The sequence below is a fragment of the Lolium rigidum genome, chromosome 7 (genome assembly GCF_022539505.1).
Source record: "Lolium rigidum isolate FL_2022 chromosome 7, APGP_CSIRO_Lrig_0.1, whole genome shotgun sequence".
NCBI lineage: Eukaryota > Viridiplantae > Streptophyta > Magnoliopsida > Poales > Poaceae > Lolium > Lolium rigidum.
This window is the reverse complement of record NC_061514.1, coordinates 64,566,475-64,593,967: the sequence shown is the minus strand read 5'-3', so window position 1 is coordinate 64,593,967 and position 27,493 is coordinate 64,566,475. Positions and strand designations below refer to the sequence as shown.

The following is a 27,493-nucleotide window of genomic DNA, read 5'->3' as shown; positions in this document are numbered from 1 at the left end:
TCACGCGCCCCAAATCTCTTTGGGGAACGCGACTGGAGATGCTCTGAGCACAAGGATTGACAACTACTCAATGGAGCACTAAGTCTCGCGCGGGCTAACGCACCCGAGTCATGTAAAATACTCCATCTTTCCTAAATTAGGATGCTTTTAGTTTTTAGTCAAAGACAAACTTTTTAAAGTTTGAGCAATTATATTTAAAAAAGCACCATGTAAAATTTTAAATGCATGTAATATGAAAATTTATTTCATGATGGTTCCAGAAATATTAATTTAGGATTATAAATATTTACTCTTTTTCTATATAGTTGATCAAATTATGAGAAATTTGACTTTATCTAAATATTATAGGTATTATATGACCCAAGGAGAATCATGTGCATGTGGTAGCGCGTTTCCCAATTCCTTAATTTTACATTTCAAGTGTGCATATCATATAGGCTCGGAGCATCTCCACGGATTGGCTCAATAGCTACCCAAATAATTTTATTAGAACCACCGCATGTTTTGGCTCACATCGGGAAGCCCCAAAAATCATCGGTGTGTTCTCCTAAACAGTAAAACTACCGACACGCCATTGCAGGCACCTACAAACGAGGTGTGAATTGCCTTGTGCCATGTAGGATTTTCCAGTGTGGGGTCATCCTATCAGGGAGACCAACATCGTGTCACGTTTTGAATGATCGTGTGATGAGGCCGGTTGTCGTCTTCAATGGCCACGCCGGCTTCCAAGAGGACAATGCAATGGCAGAGCTCCCACCATGTACAATGCGCACACCGGATACCACTATAAAGCGCCCGTCTCGCCATCGTCTATATTTGTTCCCGCCGCTCCTCCAAAAAACTCTAGCCGCGGCACCGACACCAGGGACCGCCTGCACAACCTCAACCTTGAGGAGGCGGTGGTACTTCATAGATCAAGCCTCTTCGTGTTGATAGAATATCGGCTTCCAAAAGAAGGGGCGAAGGGCGGAGCGCCGAACGCAGCTGCCGCCAACGCAGAGGAACATCGCCGAGTGGGCGCTGAACAACACGGTGTGGGTGCGTGTAGTCTTGTACTTGCTCCTGGATAAGGTGTCAAGGTGGGATCCCACCAAGATTTCACTTATATTGTATTTTATCTTTTCTATTTTGAATTTTATTGTTAAAATTTGTACTATTAGCAAAAGCAAAGTACAGTATTTCTGTTGCGCAACGCAACTTGGCATGGGCCTCTGCCAGTCGGCATGCACAAGTTAGCTGAGGAATTAATTAAGGCGAGTGTCGTATCCCTGGCGGGAGCTACGGATTCCAGTTGGATCCATCGACGTCGACCGGTAAAAAAACACATCCATGCTGGGAGACTGTAGTACGGACAAGCTTTTATTATGGGGCCTTGCCCGACCGGGTCGATCAGCCAGCCACTGGGACCCATTTCCATCCCAACAACGGATTCAGACCGCACTCACGCCGTTCCACGCGCCGTCTGCAGCTCGTCGTTACCTGCATGCCAGCAGCCTCGCAGCGTCGACACACACCAGCACCCGCGTTGAAAGAAGCAGTCCATGGTAGCGACCGTTTCCGGAGCCGTCCGATTCCGCACCCCGCCCGATCCGACGGCTGGCGACCCCATCCCATGTGCCCAGAAGGGAACGTTAACCAGATCGCCTCAACTGGCTATACCTGCCCTGCCGTGATGGAAGCATCACATCCGTGGAGGAAATCCTTATTAATACAAGTGCGCAACTATAAATGAGGTGAGTGATCGTGCATGCGTTGGCTCGTCTGGGCGAGCAAGCAACGGGCAACTGGCCAGCCATCGAGTGGCCACACTATGCCGCCGGTGAGCTGAGGCACACGCTGCACACAAGTGTCTCCCAGCAATCGAGCAGTCCCCGTCAGCATACGGTTTCCATTCCAGCATTGAAGGTGTGGCCCGATAGAAAGCCACACTGCCACACACAGGTTAGGCTTCGATTCGATTCGATTCTGACCGGCTGAACGCATGTTTTTAGCCTTTTTTCCTGCCATGCGCAGATGCGCTCCAACGATCGGCTGCTTCCTGGACCGTAGTATATTGCTTCAGAGCTGAAGACGAATCTAATTTTTGAGGAATTTCAGTGGCTGCATCGGTAGATCACTCGTTGACACGTAGCCCGGAAAAGAAGAGACGAAGGAGGGCGGAAGGGACGAGGAGTATGTGGGCGGGAGATTCCATGCAACGCAGTTCCAAACTCGTTTGAGTCGTTTTGACTCGAAGAAGTACTGTACAAGGAATCAGTCCGGTGAGAGTGACCATGACATTCCCCGGTTCGTCGACGGCGTCAACCTGCCATTTGTTCTACACCCTCTCCTCTCAATTAATTCTTCGGACACAGCCGGTTCTTTGGAAATAGTCGCGACTAGTTCTCCTACTTTGTCTCGAGTAGAATATACATCAGGCAATCACCAAACTGGACACATTTGCCTACCTTGATCATTATATATAGGAATATACATTCTACGGTTAATACCTTCATCACAAAACTTAAGGCTTATATTATTTTTAAAAGTTAAATTAGGTAAAGTTTGACCAAACTTTTAGAATAATCTATCAACAAATATAATATTCTGTAGATACTATACGAAAATATATTTCATTATTTATTTAATGATGTTAATTTTATATTTTGCATGTTAATGATTTTTGGTAAAAGCTAATTCAAACTTAAAAGAAAGACTTTCTAAAAATAATGTAAGCCTTAAGCTTTGGGATGGAGGTAGTCGTAAATATGGCACGGAAGAGCCATATGACACGGGAGAAGGGGTGGAACTCGCCGGCGCAAGGGAGCCAAGGTGCGGGCGGATTTAAAGGTGCCGTGGGGATTTTCTCGCTAGTGACGGAGAGAAGGAGAAGACAAGTAGTGGGATGGACTACTAGAAAAAGAGGGCATGTTTTGCAACAAAAAAATCATTTTGACCAATATGTTGGAGAGGTTGTTGTTGTTTTTAAAATTAATAATTTGGGGGATTTTTTGTAAAATAAATTACATACCTGGAACCAGTTTGGTCTGACTCCCATACCCCATGGCGACCAGGGCCAAACCCTAGCCCCACCCCTTCCCACCTCCCCTCCCCACGTCCCCAGTCGCCGCTAGCGAGAAAGCTCTACTACGACAAGCTTTGTCTGGCTCCGGTGGTGAAGAGTAAGGACAGTGACACAAGTTTAGCTCGCTCTAGTGTTTGTAATCGTCACTAGGTGTTATAAAGACTAATTTATTATTTTCAGTACATTTTGGGACTTTTTACTACTATGGATAATTATTTATAAATCAGTGTGCTTTTTCACAAAAATACAAATATTTAGAAAAAAATCAACATATACGTTGTACAATTCATGGTAGTAGGATCTCATAAAGTATAATATTTTCACACTATATATTTTTTGGTTTTGCTATGTCTCAGTCAACTGAGATTTTCTTAAGTCTAAGTCAATTACAAAAATGTGCTTTGAGTTGCACTTTTCTATTAAAAAAGTGCAATTGCACTTTTCTGATAGAAATATGCAACTGAACCGAGTTGCACTTTTCTTTAAACTGTAGTTGCACTTTTCTGAGTTGACTGAGACTTAAGAAAATCTCAGTCAACTTAGACATAGGCACACCCTATATTTTTCGTATAATGATAGTGGCTATTTGTTCTTATATTATTTATTTAATTTTACAAAGTTTAACTCTACTGGGTACAGACCCGAACTAACCAAAAAAACAGATGGTGTAGTATTGTTTAGGTGTTGTTCCTCGGGCAAGAGATAGTACTGCAAAGGATAAGACAAATCACACAGACCAGGCTAGTACTTGAGCTCGAATAGTCTTACGGGATATGGTGGAAACTTTACAGACATGCTACCTCACATCAGAAATGAATAGGAGAAGATCATCGTGGTAAGGACCCCGAGTGCACCCTTGCTTTCTTGCACCAGTAAAATCTAACGAACATAATTAATTTATTTAGGAAGCGTGTTTCCGTTGCCCGGAAGTAGTATATGCCAATGATGAGATGAAGCATTCAAGGGTCTGGCCTAACTTGGAGCTGTTTGGCAGGAATTAGCTTGCGAGTATAAAAGTGCAAAAAGATAATCCGATGCACACCCTTCAGGAAGGGGAAATGTCTCTGCTCTCACAGTCTCACGGGATCGGGCAAGGGCCGGGGCCACCTGCCTTGTTCCAGCAAGCTACCTTTAAAGATTCGCTCGCTACTAGAACCCTAGCAAAAAAGATAAGTATTTGACACTTCAGTGCTTGTATATATGATCAGGTAGGTGGTTATGCTCAAAGTAAGCATGCTGGCAGCAATAATGTATACCGATTGATTTTGCTCAATTAAGAAGCAAACGAAGTAGTACTACCAGGCTTTCAACTCTCGAGTCCTTTTCAAAAGAAAAACCAAGGTTAAGTTCAGATGCTATCCTGTAATGTGTTGATAGCCTTGCTATGCAATATCTTTAGAGTGGTGATTTCTGGCTCCCAAGTTTCAGTGATCCCTTCAATTTTTTTAAAAAAATAAAAAATGTATTTACGAGACTTAAAAAAATGCGAAAAAAATCTAAATGTAGCCAATGACTAGGACAAGAATTTGGTGCACATGGGCACTAGTGCTTCCCTAGTTTCAGATTTTTGAAAATTTTAAAACCTCACATTTTTATGTTTTCAAAAATTATGGTGTTAAATATGTAGATAGATATGTTCATCACAAGTGTATGCGAAAAAATCCCGGAAAAAATACTTCAAATTTTTGGAAATACAAAAAAAATCTGACAGAGGGATACGCTATTGCAATACTATTTTACTACCATTTACTGTCATAAATTTATCTTTTTATATTGTTCAAAATACAAAGTATTTTTTAACGGGACATTTGCATACACCCCACCCTATCTATATATTTAACGCCATAATTTTTTTAAGACTTAGAAACGTGAGATTTTAAAATTTTCAAAAATCTGAAAGCGAGGAGAGCATTGGTGCCAATGCGTCAAAGACACTTCCGCAACGACTAACCATATTTAGTGCGAGTGCTACTCTTCTGTATGCTCTTGGTAGCCGTACTTTAACGAAATTATATCTGATCCCTCTTAGGCCATGTACAATGGGGTGCTTATGCCCGGACGCTAGGAATTTAATACCGGCCGTTATGGGTTGTTCCCAGTGGTTTTTGTAGCATCGACGTAAAACAGGAGTCTGGTGCTTAGAATATCAATGCAAAAACCTCCATCCGGTTTATAAGTTTTGCGCATGTTTCTAGGTCATACATCTGATCATGTAATTTAGGTTATATATTACAAAATATATATCATTGAAAAGCTTAGAAGTTCAACTTTCTAATGATATAATTTTTGTGTTATATAATTTAAATTACGTTACTGAAACTGGTGATCTAGGGATGCACGTAGGCCTGTAAACCGGTACGAAGGGAGTATGTTTGCTCGCTTTCATCTGTTGCTGTCCTCAGGAAATTCTTCTTCTTGTCGCTGTCTTCATCAACCGTTTTGTCTTCGATGCTTCTTAATCGACGCAACGCAGAAAGGCTGGACACAACTGCATCGGCGAGGGTGAGAATTGAAGTATTGAACATGCTTCATGGCTTTATGGGTCGCTGCAGGTACATCAAAATCCACTAAAACAAATGCAGGTACACCAGAAGTCCCTTCAGCTCTAGAAGAACCTAGATGCAGATTTAACACAAATTTGTTGACCTGTGATCATGAAGAGCACCGTAATTAAACGCACGCCTAACTTAGTAACTTGGCACACTGCGCCAGCCATTCCGGGCAGCTGCTTTCAATCATTTGGGCACAAGTTATCTGCTTCAGTGCATGCATTATTGCCTTATTGGAAGATTGGAATCACTTGGAAGAAAGGACTCTTCTTTTCAGAAAAGTAAAAAAGAGGCTCAGCAAAGCTCAAGCCTCATCCACATCCGTCAAGACATGAGGCATTCCAAAATATCGATAAGCTAGAAAGTCCCAGGACAATTCGTAACTAAGGCGGACTCAAAGTGCATTTTAGCAGTTCGAGCAAATACACGACTATCGTGCTAAAGAGTGCATCGCCGCAAAATTCTAGACTTAGGTTCCATCAAAATTCAATGCTAATATCTATCTGCAGGGACTTCAGTGGCTACAGCCGTGAAGGATAGCGCTTGGCCTGCTGACGAACACGCTTCTTGTACTCCGGCATATCCTGCAAGTGCAGCCAACGACACAAACAGACATACAGGTTGTGTTAAGCACATAACTGGAACAAAACTGAGGAACTGTGGCTTCAGGTTATTGAAGTTCAGGATATAAGAGGAAAACCTTCTTATAGAGTTCGTAGCATCGATGCTGTGCCGCTGAATTAGGATTTGGGTCATCAAGCAACTCCTGGATGCCTATCAAAACTTGCTTCACTGTAATTGAAGGTTTCCATCCCTGAAATGAGTGACGGATATCATGAAAGATCAGGGGGGTGGGGGGTGGGGGGGGGGGGGTACTTGCATGGTGCAGAGATATGGTGAATAGGAAGTGTAGAAATCAGTTAAATCTTACACCACCCAGGATTGACAGGCATACTAGCCCAGAATCATAGACATTGATATGGAAGAAACCTGCTGGAAACTTGCATGCAGGAGAGGTGCTTGGGTAATTATCATCAAAGCTCAAAGTTAGGGGGAAATATCCACCCTCCCAGTCAGTCTGCAAGATAACAAATTTAGAGCATAATGTTACTTTATGGAAAGACAATTTCGCTGAGCTACACAGCCTGGAACTGAGACTAAGAGAGTACAGAAATCTGACGTGAAAGAAAAATGTAGCAGTCCATTATTCACACACAGAGAACTGGAGAAGTATCAGATAAGAACAAGTACTGAATTTTGGACACCAAGTATCCTTATCAAATCTGTTGTAAAAGAAGATTGTAGCACTACACAATTCACACACAAAGAACTGAAGAAGTATCAGATAAAAACAAGTTACAGTTCAGAATTTTTGATACTAAATATCCATTTCGAGTTACCCAGGGATTGCATCCGAAACGGTTCATTTCAGCAGGGAGTTCACGAATTCCGAATGGGTTTCCACCTATTCTTCCTAGTCGACAAAAGGCTCAATATATGGGTTAATGCACCCATATTCGACAAAAGACTTTCAAAGGGTAGCTCAATCAATAAAGGTAAAAATCCTACACCAATTAAGGTTGTTTGCATGAGTGGAAAAGAACATATTGTAACTTTCTGCTGATAATTATTGAATTACGATTTGTGAGGCAGTAAAAGTGGACATCAGAAGCAAAGATAGTAGAAACCATAAGTATGCGTAGCTTACAAGAAGTTTTGTCACTGTCTTGCATTCAAAATAAGATATTAAATGTTTTAAAGAGAAGATTCAGAATCTAAAACACATTTTTGTAATGAATATTTAGTATTGCCGTTATTGGTTTCATGTTATAATTCCATACTTATGTCAGCTCCCTTTGGCTTCATGTATGTTATGCACATTTTAACCTAAGGACAGTTAAAATATTAGCTAGTCACATATCACAGACAGCCCATATGTTGATCAACTGCCTCAACCATTACGAATATGAAATTCAAGGAGCAATGAAAATTCAGTTCCTCGTGTCAACAACACCAGAACGTCTTACTAGCAGGTATAGCACGCACTTTATTTTCTGCTTAGGAACATAAACATAAGATATATATTTTTTTCCATATAAATGTAATTTGAATGAGAGATGCGGGGGACACCAATGACCCATATGATTGCAAAATGTAATCGAGTTTTATTCTGTAACAATACAGTGGCAGACATAAGCAAATCAAAACAACACAATGATGCACCAAATCATACAAGATGAATTATAGGTTTGATTCTTTTATGTAACTGAACAAACTGAAATTCTGTTGCATTAGGATATAATGATATGTTTCCATAACAATGTTCGTTCATGCCTACTTTTTCAATAACAATGTGCAATGCTACACTAGAAGCAGTGAAGGGACAAGGGATTTTGCACTATCAAATGTCTGATGCTCAACTTGCACTAGTCCAAAGAGTTCTGCATCAATCGTAGCAAAACCCTGTACATACTGAAACCCTCCTCTGCTTAATTCATTATCATGGTCATTTTTTCCTCAATTTTCCATGTGTGACCAAATCAAGCTATTTAATCATAAGCAGGTTAAGAGAAATTGGATAGGAATCACGGACATCACGGTACAGTGTGAGTAAAAAAAGAGACAGATATTTCTTACGCCTTTCTTGCCGGGGATGATGCACTGCCAGATCATGAGGTTGACGGACCCATCCGGCAGGGTCTCCGGCTTGGCCACGAAGCCCTGCAAGAACCAAGAAGCACCAATGCCCCCATTACCAGTTACCACTTGCTGAATCACGGAAACAAACAAATAAATTTAGCCAGGGGGGCGAGGGGGAGAGGAAACAAGTAGCTAGGTCGTGGTGTGGAGGGCGCACATGTGGGTGGTTCTTGCGCCAAGATTTGCGCTCCTCGGCGAGACGGCCTCGGGCGATGCCTCCAGACGCCATCCAAGTTCCAATAGGAGCTCGCCTCTGCCGCCGCCGCTTCTTGTTCTTCGAAGGACTCCCTGGGATGGGTGCCGGACTGTCGGTGCCGCGGCCGCCGTGGATTGTCTTTCGCCCTTTTTTTCTGTGTCGGGTATGGGCTTATGGCTAGATTAACCTTTTTTAGGGTACGATAATTAGGGGAAGATTCGTTGACACATTATATGCGACTAAATTGGAACTGGCGTCGGTTTGAGTTGTCTGTACGAGGGGCAATACAGTCTACTCCATTGTAGATTCAGGTGGTCTTCTATTTTGGCGTTAATAGCACGCTATAGCGTTTTTGGACATGTCACGCTACATTATTTCGGTGCTATAGCGTATTTTTTGGCCGACGCTATTTTGTTATAGCGAGCTATTTTTTTTCTTGGTTTTTAGTTATCAAAAATACGTAGTACCCATAATTTATGCTGTTGGGTGATTAGTAGGGCAGTGGCACCTACAGTTCACCAGAGCTCAAACCTCATGTTTGACTCTTTGATGTCTCATTAAAGACGGAATATTCAGTGATGAGTGTATGTACGTATGTGTAAATGTCTACGTTTATATTGTATTTCGTAAAAAAATAAACAACACGCCTTTCCACTGTCATGTCAACTATGGGCAAATGCATTTTTTCTTGTATCGCATTGATGGTTCATGTAGGTTGTTGCAAACATCTCAAACCATATTAGTGCGAATGATTTTTTTTTTTTGCCTAACTGTACTCGGAAGGAAAACTTTACCCGAACTGCAATGGTAGCTTGTGTACCCAGATTTGTCCATAAAATACTATTGCATATCTAAACATTTTTTTTAGTGTATATACCTGAATTTTGAAAAATCTTCAACATACTTTTATAAACCAAGGGAGTACATTCAATTGAGACTTTGAGAGCTCCCACTCCAACATTACTGCGAATGCTTTTTTTTTTGTCTAACTGTACTAGGAAGGAAAATTTCACCCAGATACATGCGAAGCTAGATAGATTATCGAATTGACATGCAGTAAACATTCGTGCATTACAGCCAAGTCTGAGTTCAATGCATCAACAGTTCGACAGGGTAAACGTATGCATTTGCAGTTTCATCGCTCACCCGTGTTTTTCCTGACAAAATTCTTCTCCTTGCCGATGAAAAGTTTTTATTCTGTTTTTTCGAAGAACCCTGATGCAGTTAACCCCAAGCTCAGTTGACGGACTCAGGAACAGCATCGTAACTCACGCCTAACTTGCCACACTGAGCCCGCCCAGGTCACCCAATATATTGATATAGGCCAAAAGGACCAGAATATAAAAGGTAACGGAGATGGACTGGAAGTTCATTTTTGAAGTTTTCAATAAACACGAGTACTATGGTGCATCACATCAAAGAAATGATGGTCACATCACAACACGGTCACAGATTAATAATAGATGGGAGTTATCTTGCAGATGGTTCGTAACTACACCCGTGAAGGATATTGCTTCGCCTGCTGCCGGACACGATTCTTGTACTCCGGCATATTCTGAAAATGCAGTCAATGACACAAACAAGCATGCTGGTAAGCACATAACAAGAACAAAACTAAGATCTACGTTCAGACTATGGAAGTTCAAATTACAAAAACTTAAACCTTTGAATAAAGTCTGTAAGAAGCATCCTGTGCAGCAGAGCTAGGATTTGGGTCATCAAGCAACTCCTGTATGCCTACAAGAACCTGCTTTACAGTGATAGAAGGTTTCCAGGTCTGAAAAGAATGGGAGAAGTCATCAGATCTCAATGGGGCCATTTACATGATATAGTAAAAAAAGTATCTACTTAGTACAAACTTACCTCACTCAGGATTGATAGGCACACTTCCCCGGTGTTGTAGACATTGACATGGAAGAAACCTGCCGGAAACTTGCAGGTGGGAGGGTTACTTGGGTAATTATCATTAAATTCCAGAGTCAGGGGGAAATACCCACCCTCCCAGTCAGTCTGCGAAAGAACATATATTTAGTAACAGCAATATCAGTTTGGCAAGCCATGGTGCCTAGAGAGAGTACTGAGAAGAGGCTACAGACAAATTTGTTGTACTAGAAGAAGGGTACTACTACACTATGCACCTAAATTGAAGAAGCATCAGTTTCAGACATCAAATAACAAGTTAACCGTAGTGACAAAGGTTTTGACACAAAGAATCGGTTTCTGTTTGGAAGGTGGAGATTTCACAGGAAATTGTTTATTTCAGTTCTCATGTTGCAAGTAAAATGGGGTCTAACTGCTCTTTCTCAATAGAAGAGTCATTTCATGGTTCAATGCACCCATGTTCCACAAAAGAACTTTAAGGGCCGTGGTTTAACAGAGATTAACAATCCAGCACCAATTAAGGATGTTGCCTGAGTTTAATAAAAAAATGCAAGTTTATAGCTAGAATTGTTGAATTGTGATTTATGCAGTAAAAAAGGACACCAAAAATGTATACAGCAGAACACTAAAGTAACTTGTAGCCTACAAGCATTTCCATCGAACTTGTAATGTCTAGCCTTTCACTGAAATAACATTTTCAGATGCTACTCCTCCGTTCTCTTTTAATTGAATCAGATTTAGTACAACTTTGTACTAAATTTGAGTCAATTAAAAAAAAACGGAGGGAGTATTAGAGAAGATTCAAAAGCTAAAACACAGTTTTCTAATAAATCTTGATTGCCTAGGCAGCTCACTTGTTTCATGCTTCAGAAGACAAAAGAAGTCAGCAAAGAGTATACCCATTCAGATTCAGACTTTGATTTTTTTTCGCGAAAACGCAAAAGACTTGCGTTTCGATGCATTGATAGAAAGAGAAAGGTTATATGTACATGTCCACGAGGGGACCAACACCCCGCATTACAACTCGACCCAGGAAAGGAGACCTAGTCTAAGGCAGGATGTGCCGGACACCCCGGGCTCCCGCTCTCGCCCACTGTTGCGCCTCGGTCTTGATGTCGTTGAGCAAGGAATGCACCGAAGGCTGTGCGTTATCAAAGATCGCAGCATTCCGGTGCTTCCAGATCCACCACGCCGTGAGCATGATTATCGACGAAGTACCTTTGCGCAATTGGCGGGGAGCGGTCCGCACCGCCTGTGACCACCACTCCGCGAAGTCCCCCTCCGAAGCCGGAGGCCCCGAGGTGGATCGAATCCACGAAAGGACCTCGAACCAGATTGTCCTGGAGAAAGAGCATCCAGTGAGCAGGTGCGTCATAGTCTCCTCGGACTGGTCACACAGCGGGCATCGGGGCGCATGCGGTAATCCCCGACGCCCCAGCCTTTCACCCGTCCAACACCTGTCCAGACAGGCCAGCCAAAGGAAGAATTTCACCCTAGGAGGCGCCCATGATCTCCAGTTCAACTCCCATGATGCTGAGGTAATTCCCCCCTGGAAGAGGGCTTCATAGCAAGAGTGGGAGGTGTACTGGCCATCCGTCGTCCACAACCAGGTCATCGTGTCCTGTTCTTCCGAGAGCTGGATTTCCCTCAATCTGACCCATAGTTGCACATATTGCCATAGTGCAAGGGGAGATGGTGCTCCAGCTATGTCGGGGATCCAAGTGCGGTCCACCAGTGCCTGCCGCACCGTACGCACCTTCCTGCGCCGTTTAGGAACCAGCGCAAACACCTCTGGCGCCATCTCCTTGATGGACCTGCCATCCAGCCAACGGTCCTCCCAAAAGAGGGCGGACTCTCCGTTCCCCAGTGTCATCGAGGTGGAAGCCGCAAAAATGTCCAGCTCCGCCTTCGAGAACTGCATATCCAGCTCGCGCCATGGTCGCTGGGGGTCCGTGTGCATCCTCCATAACCAGCGCACCCTAAGACTTATGGCCATCCGTGCCAGGTCGGGAATTCCCAACCCCCCTAGGTGGAGTGGCCGGCACACCCTTGCCCAGTTCACGTGGCAGTGGCCTCCGTTGGCCTCTGCAAGGCCCACCCAGAGGAACCCTCGCAGGATCTTGTTGATCTGTCTGAGGGTCTTTTTGTTCAGGGCAAGAACCATTAGCTGGTGCAGCGGGATTGCCGCGAGCACAGCTCGGATCAGCGTCAACCGTCCGGCTTGCGGCATCATGGATGCCCGCCAAGTCGGCAGTTTATCAGCTATCCTGTCCAAGAGCGGCTGGAAAGTCTCGGCCGGCAGACGCCTAGTGGACAGGGGGATACCCAAGTATTTCACCGGAAAAGGCGCTAGCTGGCACCCCATGTGCCCTGCAGCAGCCACAGCCTCCGCATCCGAGCAGGCAATCGGAGACACCGAGCACTTAGCAAAGTTGGTGCGTAGGCCAGACGCCTGTCCAAAAATCTCCAGGACGCCACGGACCACACCCAACTCTGCCTCGTCCGGGTGACAGAAGATCACCACATCATCCGCATATAGCGACACAGAGGTCACCAGGTCCCGCCGCGCCAACCGCCGCAGCAAATCCAGCTCGGCTGCCTTGGCGATCAACCTGTTGAGCGAGTTCATCACTAGGACAAACAACGATGGCGACAGGGGGTCGCCCTGTCTCAGACCCCTCCGATGCCAGATCGGGGGGCCTGGCTCGCCATTGAGCATCACCCGAGTGCTGGCCGTGGCCAGAAGCAGAGAGACCATCTCTCGGAACCTCGGTCCAAACCCAATCTTCTGGAGAACTTCCATGAGGAAACCCCAGGATACTGAGTCAAAAGCCCGAGCGATGTCTAACTTCAGCATCACCCTCGGCTCCTTCCCTCTATGCAGGAAACGAGCCGTCTGCTGTACCAACATGAAGTTGTCGTGGATGCACCTTTTGCGAATGAAGGCGCACTGGTTGCGATCCACCAGCGACTCCATCCGCGGTGCCAGCCTAGTAGCCAACGTCTTCGCCACCAGCTTGGCAAAGATATGAATGAGGCTTATCGGCCTGTAATCACCTAGCGCCATGGCGTCCGGGCGCTTGGGCAGCAGGACTAGCAGGGCCTGATTGAGGCCTTGGAGTCCGCGCCCACACATCGTAAAAAGCTTGTCGAAGGCCGCCATGAAGTCCGCCTTGACCACCCCCCAACATCTCTGAAGGAACTCAGCCGTGAATCCGTCGGGGCCAGGAGCCTTGCCCGACGGCAGGTGTTTGATCACATCCCAGACTTCCTCCTCGGTGAACGCAACCTCGAGCTCGGAGAGGTCCTCTGGTGTGGTGCCCAAGAAGTCCAAGTCCAACGAGTGTGCCCTTGCCATTGAGGAGCCCAGCAGGCCCTCAAAGTGCGCAAAGGTAGCTTCAGCCATGGCCGCGTGATCAGAGACAACCGCGTCACCCACCCTTAAACTATGAACCACATTCTTCTGGCGCCTGTATGCCGCGTGCTGGTGGAAGAAGGCCGTGTTGGCGTCCCCCTCCCTCAGCCAAGCTAGCTTTGCCCGCTGGCGAGCCATCGTCCGCTCGAGCGAGGCTAGCCCTAGGTATGCTTGCTTGAGGTGTGCCCGGAGTCGACGCTCATCAGGGGTGAGCAGTCGGGATTCCATGGCGATATCCAACCTCAGCACCACCTCCCGCGCTATCATAAGCTGCAGTTTGATGCATCCAACCTTTCTGTCACTCCAGCTCATGAGCCGGCGCGCTGTGAGCTTCAACTTAGCGGTGAGTCGCCGGAAGGGGTCGGTATCCCCCCGAACCACTTCCCGTGCGCTCCGAACCGCCTCGTCGAACCCGTCCAGCCCGCAGCCGGAATCGCTCGAACCGGAACCTCTTTCGCCCCGCCGACCGTGTGGTGCGAGCCAAGGAGGAGGGGGCAATGATCCGCCACCACCGTCGCCAAGCAGCCGCAGTCGCAGCTACTATGGATCTCTTCCCAAGCCACCGTGACAAACACCCGGTCCAGGCGAACTAGAGTAGGGGTCTCACGTTCGTTCGACCATGTGTATCGCCGACCATGCAGGTAGATCTCCTTCAGTTCGCAGTCGTTCAAGAAGCGGCGAAATCTGCCCATCATCCTACGGTTTAGATTACCGTTGTTCTTATCCTCCGCGCGGTAGATCATGTTGAAGTCCCCACAAAGCGCCCATGGGCCTAGGTGGGTTCTGCGAACATCGCGCAGCTCATCCAAGAAGGCGATCTTGTCAGCCTCCGCCTGTGGCCCGTAAACACAAGTTAGCCACCACCATGGTCCCCCCCCCAAGGGAGCCACCCTAGCAGTGATACTATTAGCAGCGATGTGGGCGCTGTCGAGCTGCACCACCCTGCTAATCCAGGCCACAATCACCCCACCCCGAGTACCAGACGCAGGCAAGCAGAAGTACGCATCAAAATCCGCGCCTAGCGCTTCCATAACAATGGCAGAGGTTACAACCGATAGCTTAGTCTCCTGGAGACAGACAATGGACGCACCCGAGGTACCTACAACACTCCTAACACCCGTACGCCGTGCGCGATCATTAAGGCCTCGCACGTTGGCCACCAACACCTTAGGTTCGTATAACATTAGAGCGATGAAACACCCAACACCCGAGCGACCCAAGAGAGGGTCATGCCTCCACGAGGCGACCACCCGACATCCCCAACATCGGCGGGGAGCAGCCTCTGATCGAGGAGAGGGTCCAACCGTAGAACTCCGCGATTGCCTCGATCATGTCATCCGTCAGGGGGAGCTCGTACATCTTGTGGTAAGCATCAAGGGCTGCCTCTGTCGGCGCCTCATCCCCGGAGATTAGGCCAAGCTTGCGCATCAGGTTACGCACCGCCTTCATCTCGGCATTCGTCCCACCCGGCTGTTTTGTGATCCGTGAACTGCGGCGTGGTTGGAAGTTTAGCTCCACCAACCTCCTCCTCACCGCTGGGGTTTGGAGAAGAGCGTCTGAGCGCGACTTTGCAGCCTCGAGGAACTCCCCCAGCGTCCTTGGTCGCGCCAAAGGGGCAGGCGCCCTGAAGACCGTTGTTTGTCGCGCCCTCTGGAACACCAGCGGAGGTGTGGCGAAACGACAAACCGACGGAGGGGCGGCACTAGGGGGTGCCGCAGCGCCAGTGTCAACGCCATCCCGAGGAGGGGGCGGATCTGCCACAATCTCACCGTCCAACACCTCATCATCGCTCTCTTCCTCCGTCCTGGCGCCAAACGGCGAAGGAGTCGAGAGAATGAGCTCCTGGCCATGCACTGCAAGCGCTCCCAGCCCAGCACCATCACGTCCACCTGATCCAACAGCGCTGTCTGGCCCAGCACTGTGGAAAGCCCTGGAAGGCGGTGGGCTGGCGAAGGCGTCCAGGCCCAACAGCGGCCTGGGCACAAACGGGCCCGCCACGTCCTCCAGTGTCGCGATTTGGAGGGAAGGGGGCTCCTCAGGCGCCGATTCGCACTCCAGCGCGGGAAAGGGAATCTCGTATGCACCCACGCGGAAGCTTCGTGGTCCGCCCCCACCTTCCGCCGCCAGGTTTGAACGGGAAGCGTCCAAAGCCCGGCCCACAGAGTGCCCCACCGTGACGCAGGCCGCGCCCACGACCGGCCGTTGGACGGGCACGACCCGGTCTCCCGAACGGTGCACCGGCCCGTGGACCAGCGGGTCCACCTGTGCATGGATCGGTGCACAGCTCGACGCACCCTCACCGATGGCGCTCGCCGCCGCCTGTCGGTCACCGCCGGCGCCCATGGCAGCCAGAACTTCCCCGGCGTCCACACCAGCGTTCAGCACCGGCCGATGATCCTCCGTAGCAAGGACCGGCGTGGCCTCCTCAGCGAGAGTTGGCGTGGCGGTGGCGCACGCTCCGCTCCCCTGCTCACCCACGGCGCCAACGGCTGCCATTGCTCCCAAAGCTCCGCCACCGGCCGCCTCCGCCGCGGCGCGAGCCCGCACCTCCCTGACCTTACGACCTCCTCGTCTCCTCTTCTTGGAGCCCCGTGACGGAGCCACCGTCTCACCAACGATCACCCCGGAAGACAGGGTCCTAACGCCGCCGCCACGATCACCACCGCCTTGGCCCGCAGAGGAAGATGATGCAGCAGCGCTGCCGCCCTCCGCGCTCCCCGGCAAAGTGTCAGGAACGCCCCTCGTGTAGGTGTACTGCCTCCTCGCTGGCCATGCCGGCGTGCCCCCCTCGCCGTTCACCGAGCGATCACCCGCACCGCGACGATTCACGCTGCGGCGGAAGTCAATCGTCGATGTCACGTGAATGATCAGGGGGTATGCCAGGGTGTTGATGTGCGGTGGCACGACCGCCTGTGCCGGCGCCGCCATGTCCTCGGACGACGGCGGATCGTCAGGCTCAACGATGTGGAGATCCATCTCGCGTGGGATGAGCGATGGGTCCAAGCACCAAGCCGACATCCGGAAGGTCCCCATGTCCGCGCGACTGCGAGTGAGAGGGTGCAGCCGCTCGACCCACGCCGATGGCGCCAGGATCGCTTCCGCCGTCGCCATGCTCCAAGCATTGGCGGGGACCCCCTCCACCTCAAGCTCCGCGTGAACGCAGAGGCCGCCGGATGCCGCGTGCGTGCGGCGCGCCCATGGCCTGAGCAACAGCCGGAAGAACGGCGATTCGATGACCTCGTCCCGCAGCACCATGTCTCGATCCTCCTTGGTTGCAAAGAAGATCAAGAAGTCTTCTGGCCGGTGGCAATGCACCGAGAAGCTGCCCGGCGGCAGCCTGTGGATGTCCTCCAGCGCCATTGCCACCTCGTCCGTGGTGACCGCGCGACGCACGCCAACGATCACCGCGAGCAGCGCTCTGGATAGCGCGTCTTCAGCCTCGTCGATCTCCACCGTCCTGGAGAGAACGCAAGCCGCGCGCGCAGGGCGACGCGCAAGCTCACCACCCGCCGCCGGCGCACGTAGCGCCAGGGGCACGACCTCTTCATCCGCGCCACGTCGCGGCCGCGGCAGCGCCTCCGCACGGCGAGCCCGGGGAGCACCGGCACGACGGCGCGGTCACCCACAGGGACTGGGGCCACCGCGCGCACCTCGCCAGCGACGGCCACCATGCCCGCTCCAAGCTGCGTGCTTTGGCGCCCAATGGCAGCCCGCGGCGGTGGGGCATCTCTTCCTGGCGCGGCCATGGCCCTAGGCGGCGCCGCAGCCTGGCGCGGCGCGGCGACGACCGCAGGTGGCGCAGCCTCGCGCCGTTGCACCCGTCTCCTGTCCATCCTAGAGCGTGGGCCTCCGGCATGGACCTGCTCCCTCGCAGCCTGGCGAGCCTCCGGCGCATGCGCACGGTGGTCACCGGCGCGCACATCCACCCTGCGAGCACGCCCCGCGTCGTTCACGCGCTTCCTGGCCGGCTCCATGGCATCCGCCGGCGGCGACATCGGCCTTGGCTGGCGGGGGAGCGAGCACTCCCTAGACATGTGCCCCGCCTCCCCGCAGCGCAAGCAGACCGGCCCGATGGTGCAGTCCGCCGCGCGGTGACCGGGCTGTGTGCACAGGAGACACAAGCCGCGGTAGTCGTCGTAGGCGCCTGGAACGCGCTCCGAGCGCGTTGGCCTCGCCGCCACCTTCTTCCCCGCCCTCCGACCGCGCTTCCGGGTCACATGCGTGGGCTCCTCCCACGGCGCCTCCTCTTCCTCGTCGAGGTCCTCCAGGTCGCCGAGCTCGTCGAAAGCAGCGCTCTCTTCCTCCCTGCAGACCAAAGACCTTACCTCCCTGCGCGCTGAGGAGGGCTCCGGCCGGTCGCCGCCGCGCCTCGCCCGCCCACCATCGAACGCATCTTGCTGCGACCGCGGAGTCTCCTCCGAATCCGACCCGCGGCCGCCGCGCCACCGATCTTCGCGTCCGCGCGGGCTCGACGCTGGCGGCGGTGATGGGGACGGGGACGGCGAGGGGGTCGACGGCGTCATGGCCAAGGCGCCGCCTTGGGCAGGGCAGGGCCCCTCCACTCGCGCTGCGCTCCTCTCTCGCTGCGCTCCTCTCTCGCTCGCGTCCGCTGCTCTTTGGGGTAGGAGGTTCTTCCTTCGATGGGTCAACCTCCTCCAGACTTTGATTTCATATGGTCAAGATTTTATTATTCAAGGGCTCCTAGATTCAGTCATATAAGGTCAACGAGATTTCTAAGACTGCTCATAGTGCAAGTAACTTCACTAGTAACTAAGTGTCCAACTCAGCAAATTTGCTTATGTGGCAGTGAGTTAATGAGGAGAGAGGAGGATGGAGTAACATAGCTAGTTACTGTAACATCACACTTCCCAAGATACAATGAGTCTACAAGCTAATTAATGAAGACATCTAAGATACTACTTTAATGTTACTAAGCACTATGAAGGTAGTAACATAGAGTAGTAACAAGTGCATGTTACTACTTTATGTTACTCCCCACTATGACTAGCCTAAGTACTGCTCGTGTCAACTTCAGACAGATCACTCTCCCAACCAAATAGAGACAGGATTGTTCAATCATTCGCTGGCTGGGCACAGGCCTGTGGGCACGATAGTGTGCTTACTTAGTGCAGATGTTTTTGTAGTACTCCCTCCGTTCCTTTCTATAGTGCCTATAGATTTTTGGCATTTGTTTCAGAATATAAGGTTGTAGCTTGGATTTTTTTCAATTACCCCCTCCCCGTTCAGCTCCCACAAAATATGCGTGAGAAAAAATCCATACAAAATTGGAAATAATTAATTGAGATTCCTAATGCATGGCCCAACGATTCCTTAAAATTAGGCAGCAATGTTTTACTTTCCTTAATTGAACTTGGCTGCACATATATGGAGAATCAATAAGAGAGATTTGTGGGATTTGTTATGATAAGTTAGGAAGATATGGATTTCCCAAATTTTACGTTGATCTCAAATCGTTCAGCTAGAGGGTCTTGTGTAAAAAATACTATTGCGCTAATTTCCGTGCCAAAAAACAATAGGCACTATAAAAAGGAACGGAGGGAGTACATTTTAACTATCTACATTTATTTCACAGTTTACAAATATACATATATGTTTATAAACTGCATCAAACACAACAAAGAACATATATGAAAGACCTGCTTATCTACAGTTCGAAATACATAGTGCTGCTTTTTTTTTATAGGAGTCAAGGAGTCACTACAACTTAAGTTCCTTAGGTCAACAGGAAAATAAAACGTTTGAACAAAACCAGGAAAAGAAAACCTCAATGGAATTATAGCACATCGTTTTCTTCTGATTCTAAATATACTAAGCTTAAATGGTTCTTTTCATGTCAACACAAAATGTAGTCGATTTTTCCTGTAAAAATATAATACAGTGGCAGATATAAACAATCAAAAGAATATAATGAAGCACAAAATCAAACAAGATGAATAGTATGTTTGGTTCTTTTATGCGACTGAACATACTCAAATTCTGTTGCACTAGGATAGGATAGCAGTGTCTAATCTACCTACTTTTTCAATAAGAGCAAGTACAATAGTACACAGTCAGCAGACTATAAGCAAATCCACGTCATTAAATTCCTAGCTGGAGGGAAGAGAAGACATGAGAGAGAAGGGAGCCGGCGCTCCATCTATCGCCTGGCTATAGCACAGGTACCAAAAAATTAGAGCATCCCCACTCGTTGGCGCTCCCCACATCCAAATCCGGCGATATTTTCGTCCGGATTGGAGGAAGATTTGGCGTGGGGAGCGCCGAAGTTCCAGCCGTCCCCCCGGCAGGAAACCCCCAACCTCGACCATTTGACATATTTCAAACGAATTTAACATTAAATTTAACAAGTTCGGCGACCAACAGTACGAAAATTGCTGAAACAAATTCGGCGAAAATAATTGTACAATGTTTAACAAGTGCTGAAACAAATGAAGCACACAATTTCACAATTTTTCAAACAAATTAGACGAGACTAGTTGGCGTCGGCGTTGGCGTTGCCTCGGAGCCTCCATATGTGCTCCACTAGATCATCTTGCAGCAGCTCGATGCATTGTAGAGTCTCGAATCTCCTCGACGCATAGCAATGAAGGCGGCCCATGATGGAGGCACCTGGTGATTAGGGCCGTGCAAGAGGACCCTCTCTCTCATATGGTGCTTCTTGCTCAGCCGGAGGAACCGGATGCTTTCGCTCATTTTCAATAATCATATTGTGTAGGCACACATAGCAGTTCATCACCTCCCACATCTGATCTTTGGACCAAGTCGGAGCGGGAACCGGACGACAGACAAATCTCTGCTGGAGGACACCAAATGCACGCTCGACGTCTTTTCGGCAAGCTTCTTGTCTCTTGACAAACTCGCAAAGTTTGGGGGTGCTAGGATTCGAGATAGTCTTCACAAATGTTGCCCACTTTGGATAGATACCGTCTGCAAGGTAGTATCCTTTGTTGTAGTGCCGACCATTGATCACATAGTCCACCGGGGGAGCATGACCCTCAACAAGCTTGGAAAAGACCGGGGAGCAGTTTAGGACGTTGATGTCATTGTTGGATCCAGCCATACCAAAGAAAGAGTGCTTCAAGTATCACAGTGCAGCCTTTTTTGTGACCCTTGTACATTCCCTGCCACGCAAACGGACAGTTCTTCCATTGCCAATGCATGCAGTCAATGCTTCCAAGCATCCCTGGAAAACCTCTAGCTTCATTTGTTGCAAGGATCCTCTCGGTGTCTTCGACAGTGGGTGATCTCAAGTAATAGTCCCCGAACACCGCTATGACGGCCCCGCAGAACCGGTAGAAACAATCAAGGGCGGTGGACTCCGCCATCCGAAGATAGTCATCTCGCAGTATCACCGGGAGCTCCATACGCCAGCATCCTCATTGCCACCGTGCACTTCTGCGGTGACGAAAATCCAACCAAACCAAGTGCAATCCGCCTTGCATCTGAAGTAGGGATCAAAGTGGCGGATGGCATACACAATTTGCGTAAATAACTTTCTCGCTCATCCCGAAACGACGCCGGAAAACACTCTCACCGTGCAACGGATTGTCGGCGAAGTAGTCGGCGTACAACATGCGGTAGCCCTCCATTCGCCGTCTCGGCTTGCACTTCCGGCGACCTGGTGCCGACCCACCACGCCGACCCGCTTGCCGTCCGGCGTACATGCTTGCCAAGCAACCGAGGATCATCATGTGCTCCTCGTCTTGGGCGGCCGCTCGCCATCTCTTCTTGCATAAGCTCGACGAACATCTGCTCCTCCTCTTCGTCCGAGTCCATGGCCGGCGAGGCAAATGGACGAACACCTGACGGGCGTGGTCGAGGCAACCCGAGCCGCGAGCGGCGAGGAGCAAGCAGGCCGGCGGAAGAGCAGGCCGGCGGAATATAGGCAGGTGGGGAAGGAGGGGCGGCGGAATCTAGGCAACAAGCCGGCGGGGTGGTGCCGGCGGCGAGAGAGATACGAGGGGTGGGGGAGATTTTGAGCGACGTGGCGGTGGGATTCGTGCGTCAAGTCACCGACAGATCGGGCCCTTCCCCGCTTTTCACTCGTCCGGAGTCCCCGAGCGCTCCCCGGGGGGCCGGGGGTGGCGTGGGCTCGCCGGATGGATGAAGGGCCAAATCCGGACGAAAACGAGGAACCGGGGGCGCGACTGGGCCGATTTACGCCGTCCGGATGTAAAAAACGCTCGCCGGGGACCTGTTCGGGGGACGAGTGGAGATGCTCTTAGAGCTCGCTTGCAGCCTTGTGTGAGCGGTAAAGCTGGCTGCATGCATTAAGTGCAAGCTCTATGAGTCTTGCATGTAGACATGATGTTGTATGCATTAAAATATTTAACTATTCAACAAAGCCATACTAATAGCTTGCCTATTGTACCATCACGGGCTCTTAGCTGACCTGGCATGGACATATAGCCGACGGTCGACTACGTTACTGCTCTTGCTCTAACAATGTAGAAAAACAATGTAATGTTACTAGTCTACTTGGAGCAGTGACGGCCTGAAGGGACCCAGGGTTTGGACAAACAACATCTAATGTGCAACTTGCATTAATGGCAAGGGCTTTGCATTAAATACTGCAGAACCCTTTCACCTACCGAACACTATGCCTGGTACATATCCAAGAATATTTTTCTGAAGATTTTACCCGTCGGACAAAATTAAATTATAACCATAACTAGGCACATTCAGAGAAACTGAACAGGAAGCTAACTGCATTTCATATGACAGTGTAATAACAAAATCGCGAAGCATATAAGAAGGCGAAGTGAGTACTAATGATTTCTTACGCCTTGCTTGCCGGGGATGACGCACTTCCAGACCATGAGGTTGACGGTCCCATCCGGCAGGGTCTCCGGCTTGGCCACGAACCCCTGCAAGAAACCAGCAAGCACCAATCCCCCATTACCACTTGCAGAACCAGGGAAACCAACAAATTAAACAGGCCAAAGCAAGAAAGCAAGTCGCGGTGTGGGGGCGCGCACGTGGGGGTGGTTCTTGCGCCACGACTTGCGCTCCTCGGCGAGGCGGCCGCGGGCGATGCCTCCAGACGCCATCCAAGTTCCAGCACGAACGGTCCGCCGCGCCGGGGTCTCTCTCGCCGCCGCTTCGCCTGCTTCCAAGGACTCTCGCTGGGTACCGGTGCGGCGGCGCTGTGGATTGTTTTGTACTGTTGGTTCTTGGTTGCCTCTTCGGTTTCGGCTCCCGGTCGCGGGTGGGGGGAAGTAAATACGAACGCTTTGGACTGCCGCAGCCGAAGTGGCGGATGGCCTGAGTTGAAGAATCTGGTGAAAATAGTAAAAAAGAAGAGTTGGCTTGTCTTGGAAGGAACTTGGCAACAGCTTGAGCCTCTTGTTCGAACGATATAGGTGCAGCTCGCTGGGGTTTTTTTTTTTCTGACAGCTTGGGCCTCTTGTTCGAACGATATAGATGCAGCCCGCTGGTTTTGTTTCTGACATGTGCACGGAAAACCTATTTATCGCTCCGCTGCAGGGTATATTAACGCCCGCACGCCCGCGGCAGCTCGCGGAAATTTTGCTTCTAAATTTGTTTAAATTCAATTTTGCTTTCAGATTCGCAAAAATGAATGCAAAACGTGCACTTTGCGGATATAACCCGGGTCTCACGAGAGGTAGTCAGGAGTTGCAACTAGTAGGCTTTGGCTAGGATGTCATACAAATCTGAAAAGGTATGATACTTTATTTGAGCGAGCAAACAAACTAATGTGCCGGTCCATCCAGGATCGCTTTTAGGTGATGAGTCGCTCACGCGCGCTGCTGAGCGGGTATAGGCGATCCCGCTGGAAAAACCTATTTATCATCCCCGCTGTAGGGCGTACACCATCACGCTTGTGGCAAGTTACGGTTAGTTTTTTTTTGGACTGCGGTGGACCCAAATCATGGCTAGGCGCCTATTTCTGTCCAGTTGCATGGACTATTGTGGCCGTGACTGGACATCCTGGTATAGCCATCTCACATCTGGAATGAATCCGAGTATCCGACAAAATTCTTCGTGTCGGAACCACACATGGCTTTGCTCGTCCTTTATCAAATGAAAAACAAAGCAAAACCATGGCTAAATTCAGGTTTCGTGTATAGCGCTGATGGTTTATGTAGATTGTTACAAATAATTTCAAACCACATTAGTTGGGATGCTTTTTACCCAAAACTGCAATGGTAGCTCGTCTACTAAGAGTCTAAGATCAAGATGGCTACACCAACTCCTCGCCCAGGCCACCACAATATACTGATATAGACCAGAAGGCCCAGGTAACGAAGATGGATTGGAGGTTCATTTTAGAAGTTTTCAATAAACACGAGTACTATGGTGCTAATAAGTAGCATCAGATCAGAAGAAGAAGAAAAAAAGAGGATGCTTAACATCATAACTTCAATTCCACCAAAATGCATGCTAGTAATATTCAGCTAGGAGTATCTTGCAGATGGTTCACGGTTACACCCGTGAAGGATATTGCTTCGCCTGTTGCCGAACACGATTCTTGTACTCTGGCATGTTCTGCAAATGCAGTCAATGACATAGACAAAACATGGTGGTAAGCGCATCAGGAGATCAGAACTAAGGACTTAAAAGTTGAGTTAATGAAAGTTCAAATTAAATAAAAATTAAACCTTTTTATAGAGTTCGTTACAAAAACCCTGTGCAGCAGAGTTAGGATTTGGGTCATCAAGCAACTCCTGGATGCCTACAAGAACCTGCTTTACGGTAATTGATGGTTTCCAACCCTGAAAAGAGTGGGAGAAGCCATCAGATCTCAATGGGCTATTTACATGATATAATGACGCCATGGGGGAAGTAGCCCCAGCCCTTTTTTTAACAGCAGATTTGGTGCGTACCCACCGAGCTGCGAGAACGGAGTCTCGAACTCGGGCGGGCCAGGGAGTATGAGCACTGCCTACCTCGGTTCTCTATTTACATGATATAGACATGATGTAGAGAAAGTATCCACTTAGTAGAAACTTACACTACTCAGGATTGATAGGCATACTGCCCCGGTGTTGTAGACATTGACGTGGAAGAAACCTGCCGGAAACTTGCAGGTGGGAGGATTACTTGGGTAATTGTCGTTAAATTCCAGAGTCAGGGGAAAATACCCACCCTCCCAGTCAGTCTGCAAAAAACATATATATTTAGTAATAGCAATATCAGTTTGGCTAGCCATGGTGCCTAGAGAGTGAGTACAGAGAAGAGGCTATATACAAATTTGTTGTACTAGAAGAAGTGTACTACTACACTATGAACCTACATTGAAGAAGCATCAGCAGAAAGTAGTTTCAGACATCAAATAGTAACAAGTTAACCACAATGACAAAGGTTTGGACACAAAGAATCTGTTTCTGTTTGGAACGTGGAGATTTCGCAGGAAATTGTTTATTTCAGTTCTCAAGTTGCAAGTAAAATGGGGTCTAACTGCTCTTTCTCAATACAAGAGTCAATTAATGGTTTAATGCACCCATGTTCAACAAAAGAAGTGTCATGGTTCAACAGAGGTGAACAATCCAGCACCAATTACGCATGTTGCCTGAGTTTAATAAAATTTTTTTTTGCAATTTTATAGCTAAAACTGTTGAATTGTGATTTATGCTGGAAAAAGGGACACCAAAAACGTATACAGAAAACTGAAGTAACTAGTAGGCTACAAGCATTTCCATCAAATTTGTAATGTCTAGCCTTTTACTGAAATAAAATTTTCAGGTGCTATTAAGAGAAGAGTCAAAAGCTAAAAACACACTTTTCTAGTCAATCTTGATTGCCCAGGCACCTCACTGGTTTCCTGTTTCGCAATACAAAAGAAATCAGCAATAGTATACCCTTTCAGATTCAGACTTTGATTTCATACGGTAAGATTTTATAATTCAATGACTCCTAGATACAGTCATATCAGGTCAACGAAAAAATCCTAAGTACTGCTTGTATTTAACTTCAGACAGAACACTCTATCAACCAAATAGGGAGAGGATTGCTCGATATAATATGTTTACATAGCAGTGTCTAATCTTCCAATTTTGTACAAACAACATCTATTGTGCAACTTGCATTAATGGCAAGATCTTTGCAATTAAGTACTGCAAAACTCTTTTTCACCTACATAGAAAACCACTCTATGCCTGGTAAATAAAATTTTCTGAAGATTCCACGTATGACAAAACTAAATCATAACGGTATCTTACGCCTTGCTTGCCGGGGATGACGCACTTCCAGACCATGAGGTTGACGGTCCCATCCGGCAGGGTCTCCGGCTTGGCCACGAATCCCTGCAAGAAACCAGCAAGCACCAATGCCCCAATTACCACTTGCAGAACCAGGAAAACTAACAAATTAAACTGGCCAGAAGCCCAAAGAAAGCAAGTAGCTAGGTCGTGGTGTGGGGGCGCGCACGTGGGGGTGGTTCTTGCGCCACGACTTGCGCTCCTCGGCGAGGCGGCCGCGGGCGATGCCTCCAGACGCCATCCAAGTTCCAACACGAGCAAGCGGTCCGCCGCGCCGGGGTCTCTCTCGCCGCCGCTTCGCCTGCTTGCAAGGACTCTCGCTTGGTGCCGGTGCGGCGGCGCTGTGGATTGTTTTGTACTGTTGGTTGCCTCTTCGGTTTCGGCTCCCGGTCGCGGGTGGGGGGAAGTAAATACGAACGCTTTGGACAGCCGCAGCCGAAAAGGCGGACGACCCGAGTTGAAGAATCTCGTGAAAAAAAAAAGACTTGGCTTGTCTTGGAAGGAACTTGGCGACAACTTGGGCCTCTTGCTCTGACGATACAAGTGAAGCCCACTTCTTTTTCTTTTCTTACATGTGCAGCCCAATACAGGATAGAATAAATACAGTCGGCATGTTTGGGTGAGCGGAGCTCTTATTCACCGCTTATAGCGTGCCATAGGAGTTCGCTTACACTTTCATCATGCCGTATTTGGTGCGGCCTAGAAATTGTATGGTTGAAAACTTCTTAGAAAAATGTACTGTTTAAATATACATATTTTTTTTGGGGTGTATAGCCCATATAAGTTTGTTCAAATTTGTAGTCAAGGTTTTCGTATAACGTGTGCATGCCTTGTAAACCGAAGCAAGGGATTAGTGTATTATTTTTGAAAAATAAATTTTGAAATTATTACTCCTTGCCAAAATGTAGTGTATATAAGTTGGTTTCAATTTAAAAAACTTATGCGGACTACACTACATTATAGCAAGGAGAGAGCACTTACTTTTATATTTGTTTTAAAGTTAGTTTAATAATGGAAAAATTATGTTTTGCAAAAAAAATCACATATTTTGAAAATATCATGTACGTGGGAAAAAATGTTGGTCCATGTGAAAAAAATGTGCATATGCTTTGGGAAAAATGTTCATGTGGGATTATTGTTTTAATTTTTTAAAAAGTGCTCATGTGCTTCAGAAAATTTCAAATATGGGAAATTCTGTTCAAATGTTTCAAGATTGTTCATTTTTTAAAATAAAATGATTATAGTTTGAAAAAAAAACATTTACAAATATCCCAAAAATATTCATGTATTAAAAATGAATTTATGTAATAATTAAATATCCATGATCCTACATAATAACTTTATATATTTTACCCATAATAGTGCAGGCATATCAAAAGGAATGTGTATGTATCTAAATAGTATTCTTGTATTTGTGACAGAACACAAATAAAATTTAAAAAGAGAAAT

General features: G+C 48.1%; 3 protein-coding genes across 3 annotated transcripts; all 3 read right to left on the bottom strand.

Annotated features, from left to right (window-relative positions):
• Nucleotides 1–5,953: 5,953 nt before the first annotated feature.
• Nucleotides 5,954–8,752, bottom strand: LOC124678838 (SUMO-conjugating enzyme SCE1-like). Its single transcript, XM_047214686.1, has 5 exons — nucleotides 8,471–8,752; nucleotides 8,251–8,334; nucleotides 6,545–6,691; nucleotides 6,314–6,427; nucleotides 5,954–6,197 (listed from the first exon to the last, which is right to left on the bottom strand). Exons 1-5 carry the CDS (start codon nucleotides 8,540–8,542, stop codon nucleotides 6,135–6,137), a joined length of 480 nt encoding a protein of 159 aa, XP_047070642.1. The 5' UTR covers nucleotides 8,543–8,752; the 3' UTR covers nucleotides 5,954–6,134.
• A 1,170-nt stretch (nucleotides 8,753–9,922) lies between these two features.
• Nucleotides 9,923–22,873, bottom strand: LOC124671457 (SUMO-conjugating enzyme SCE1-like). The gene is made up of 5 exons (XM_047207825.1): nucleotides 22,802–22,873; nucleotides 22,607–22,690; nucleotides 10,373–10,519; nucleotides 10,173–10,286; nucleotides 9,923–10,064 (listed from the first exon to the last, which is right to left on the bottom strand). Exons 1-5 carry the CDS (start codon nucleotides 22,871–22,873, stop codon nucleotides 10,002–10,004), a joined length of 480 nt encoding a protein of 159 aa, XP_047063781.1. The 3' UTR covers nucleotides 9,923–10,001.
• A 1,396-nt stretch (nucleotides 22,874–24,269) lies between these two features.
• Nucleotides 24,270–26,285, bottom strand: LOC124669175 (SUMO-conjugating enzyme SCE1-like). The gene is made up of 5 exons (XM_047205855.1): nucleotides 26,214–26,285; nucleotides 26,006–26,089; nucleotides 24,799–24,945; nucleotides 24,446–24,559; nucleotides 24,270–24,332 (listed from the first exon to the last, which is right to left on the bottom strand). Exons 1-5 carry the CDS (start codon nucleotides 26,283–26,285, stop codon nucleotides 24,270–24,272), a joined length of 480 nt encoding a protein of 159 aa, XP_047061811.1.
• Between the last annotated feature and the right edge of the window lie 1,208 nt (nucleotides 26,286–27,493).

Coding starts and splice junctions, on each gene's coding strand:
- LOC124678838 (XM_047214686.1), bottom strand. CDS start 8,542: ATGGCGTCTGGAGGCATCGCCCGAGGCCGTCTCGCCGAGGAGCGCAAA. Junction 8,335..8,470: donor GGCGCAAGAACCACCCACAT/GTGCGCCCTCCA, acceptor TGGTTCTTGCAG/GGCTTCGTGGCCAAGCCGGA. Junction 6,198..6,313: donor GCTACGAACTCTATAAGAAG/GTTTTCCTCTTA, acceptor CTGCACTTGCAG/GATATGCCGGAGTACAAGAA.
- LOC124671457 (XM_047207825.1), bottom strand. CDS start 22,873: ATGGCGTCTGGAGGCATCGCCCGCGGCCGCCTCGCCGAGGAGCGCAAG. Junction 10,520..22,606: donor TCATCCCCGGCAAGCAAGGC/GTAAGAAATCAT, acceptor GTTCTTTCGCAG/ACTGACTGGGAGGGTGGGTA. Junction 10,287..10,372: donor GCCTATCAATCCTGAGTGAG/GTAAGTTTGTAC, acceptor CATTCTTTTCAG/ACCTGGAAACCTTCTATCAC.
- LOC124669175 (XM_047205855.1), bottom strand. CDS start 26,285: ATGGCGTCTGGAGGCATCGCCCGCGGCCGCCTCGCCGAGGAGCGCAAG. Junction 24,946..26,005: donor TCATCCCCGGCAAGCAAGGC/GTAAGATACCGT, acceptor TGTTTTTTGCAG/ACTGACTGGGAGGGTGGGTA. Junction 24,560..24,798: donor GCCTATCAATCCTGAGTAGT/GTAAGTTTCTAC, acceptor CACTCTTTTCAG/GGTTGGAAACCATCAATTAC.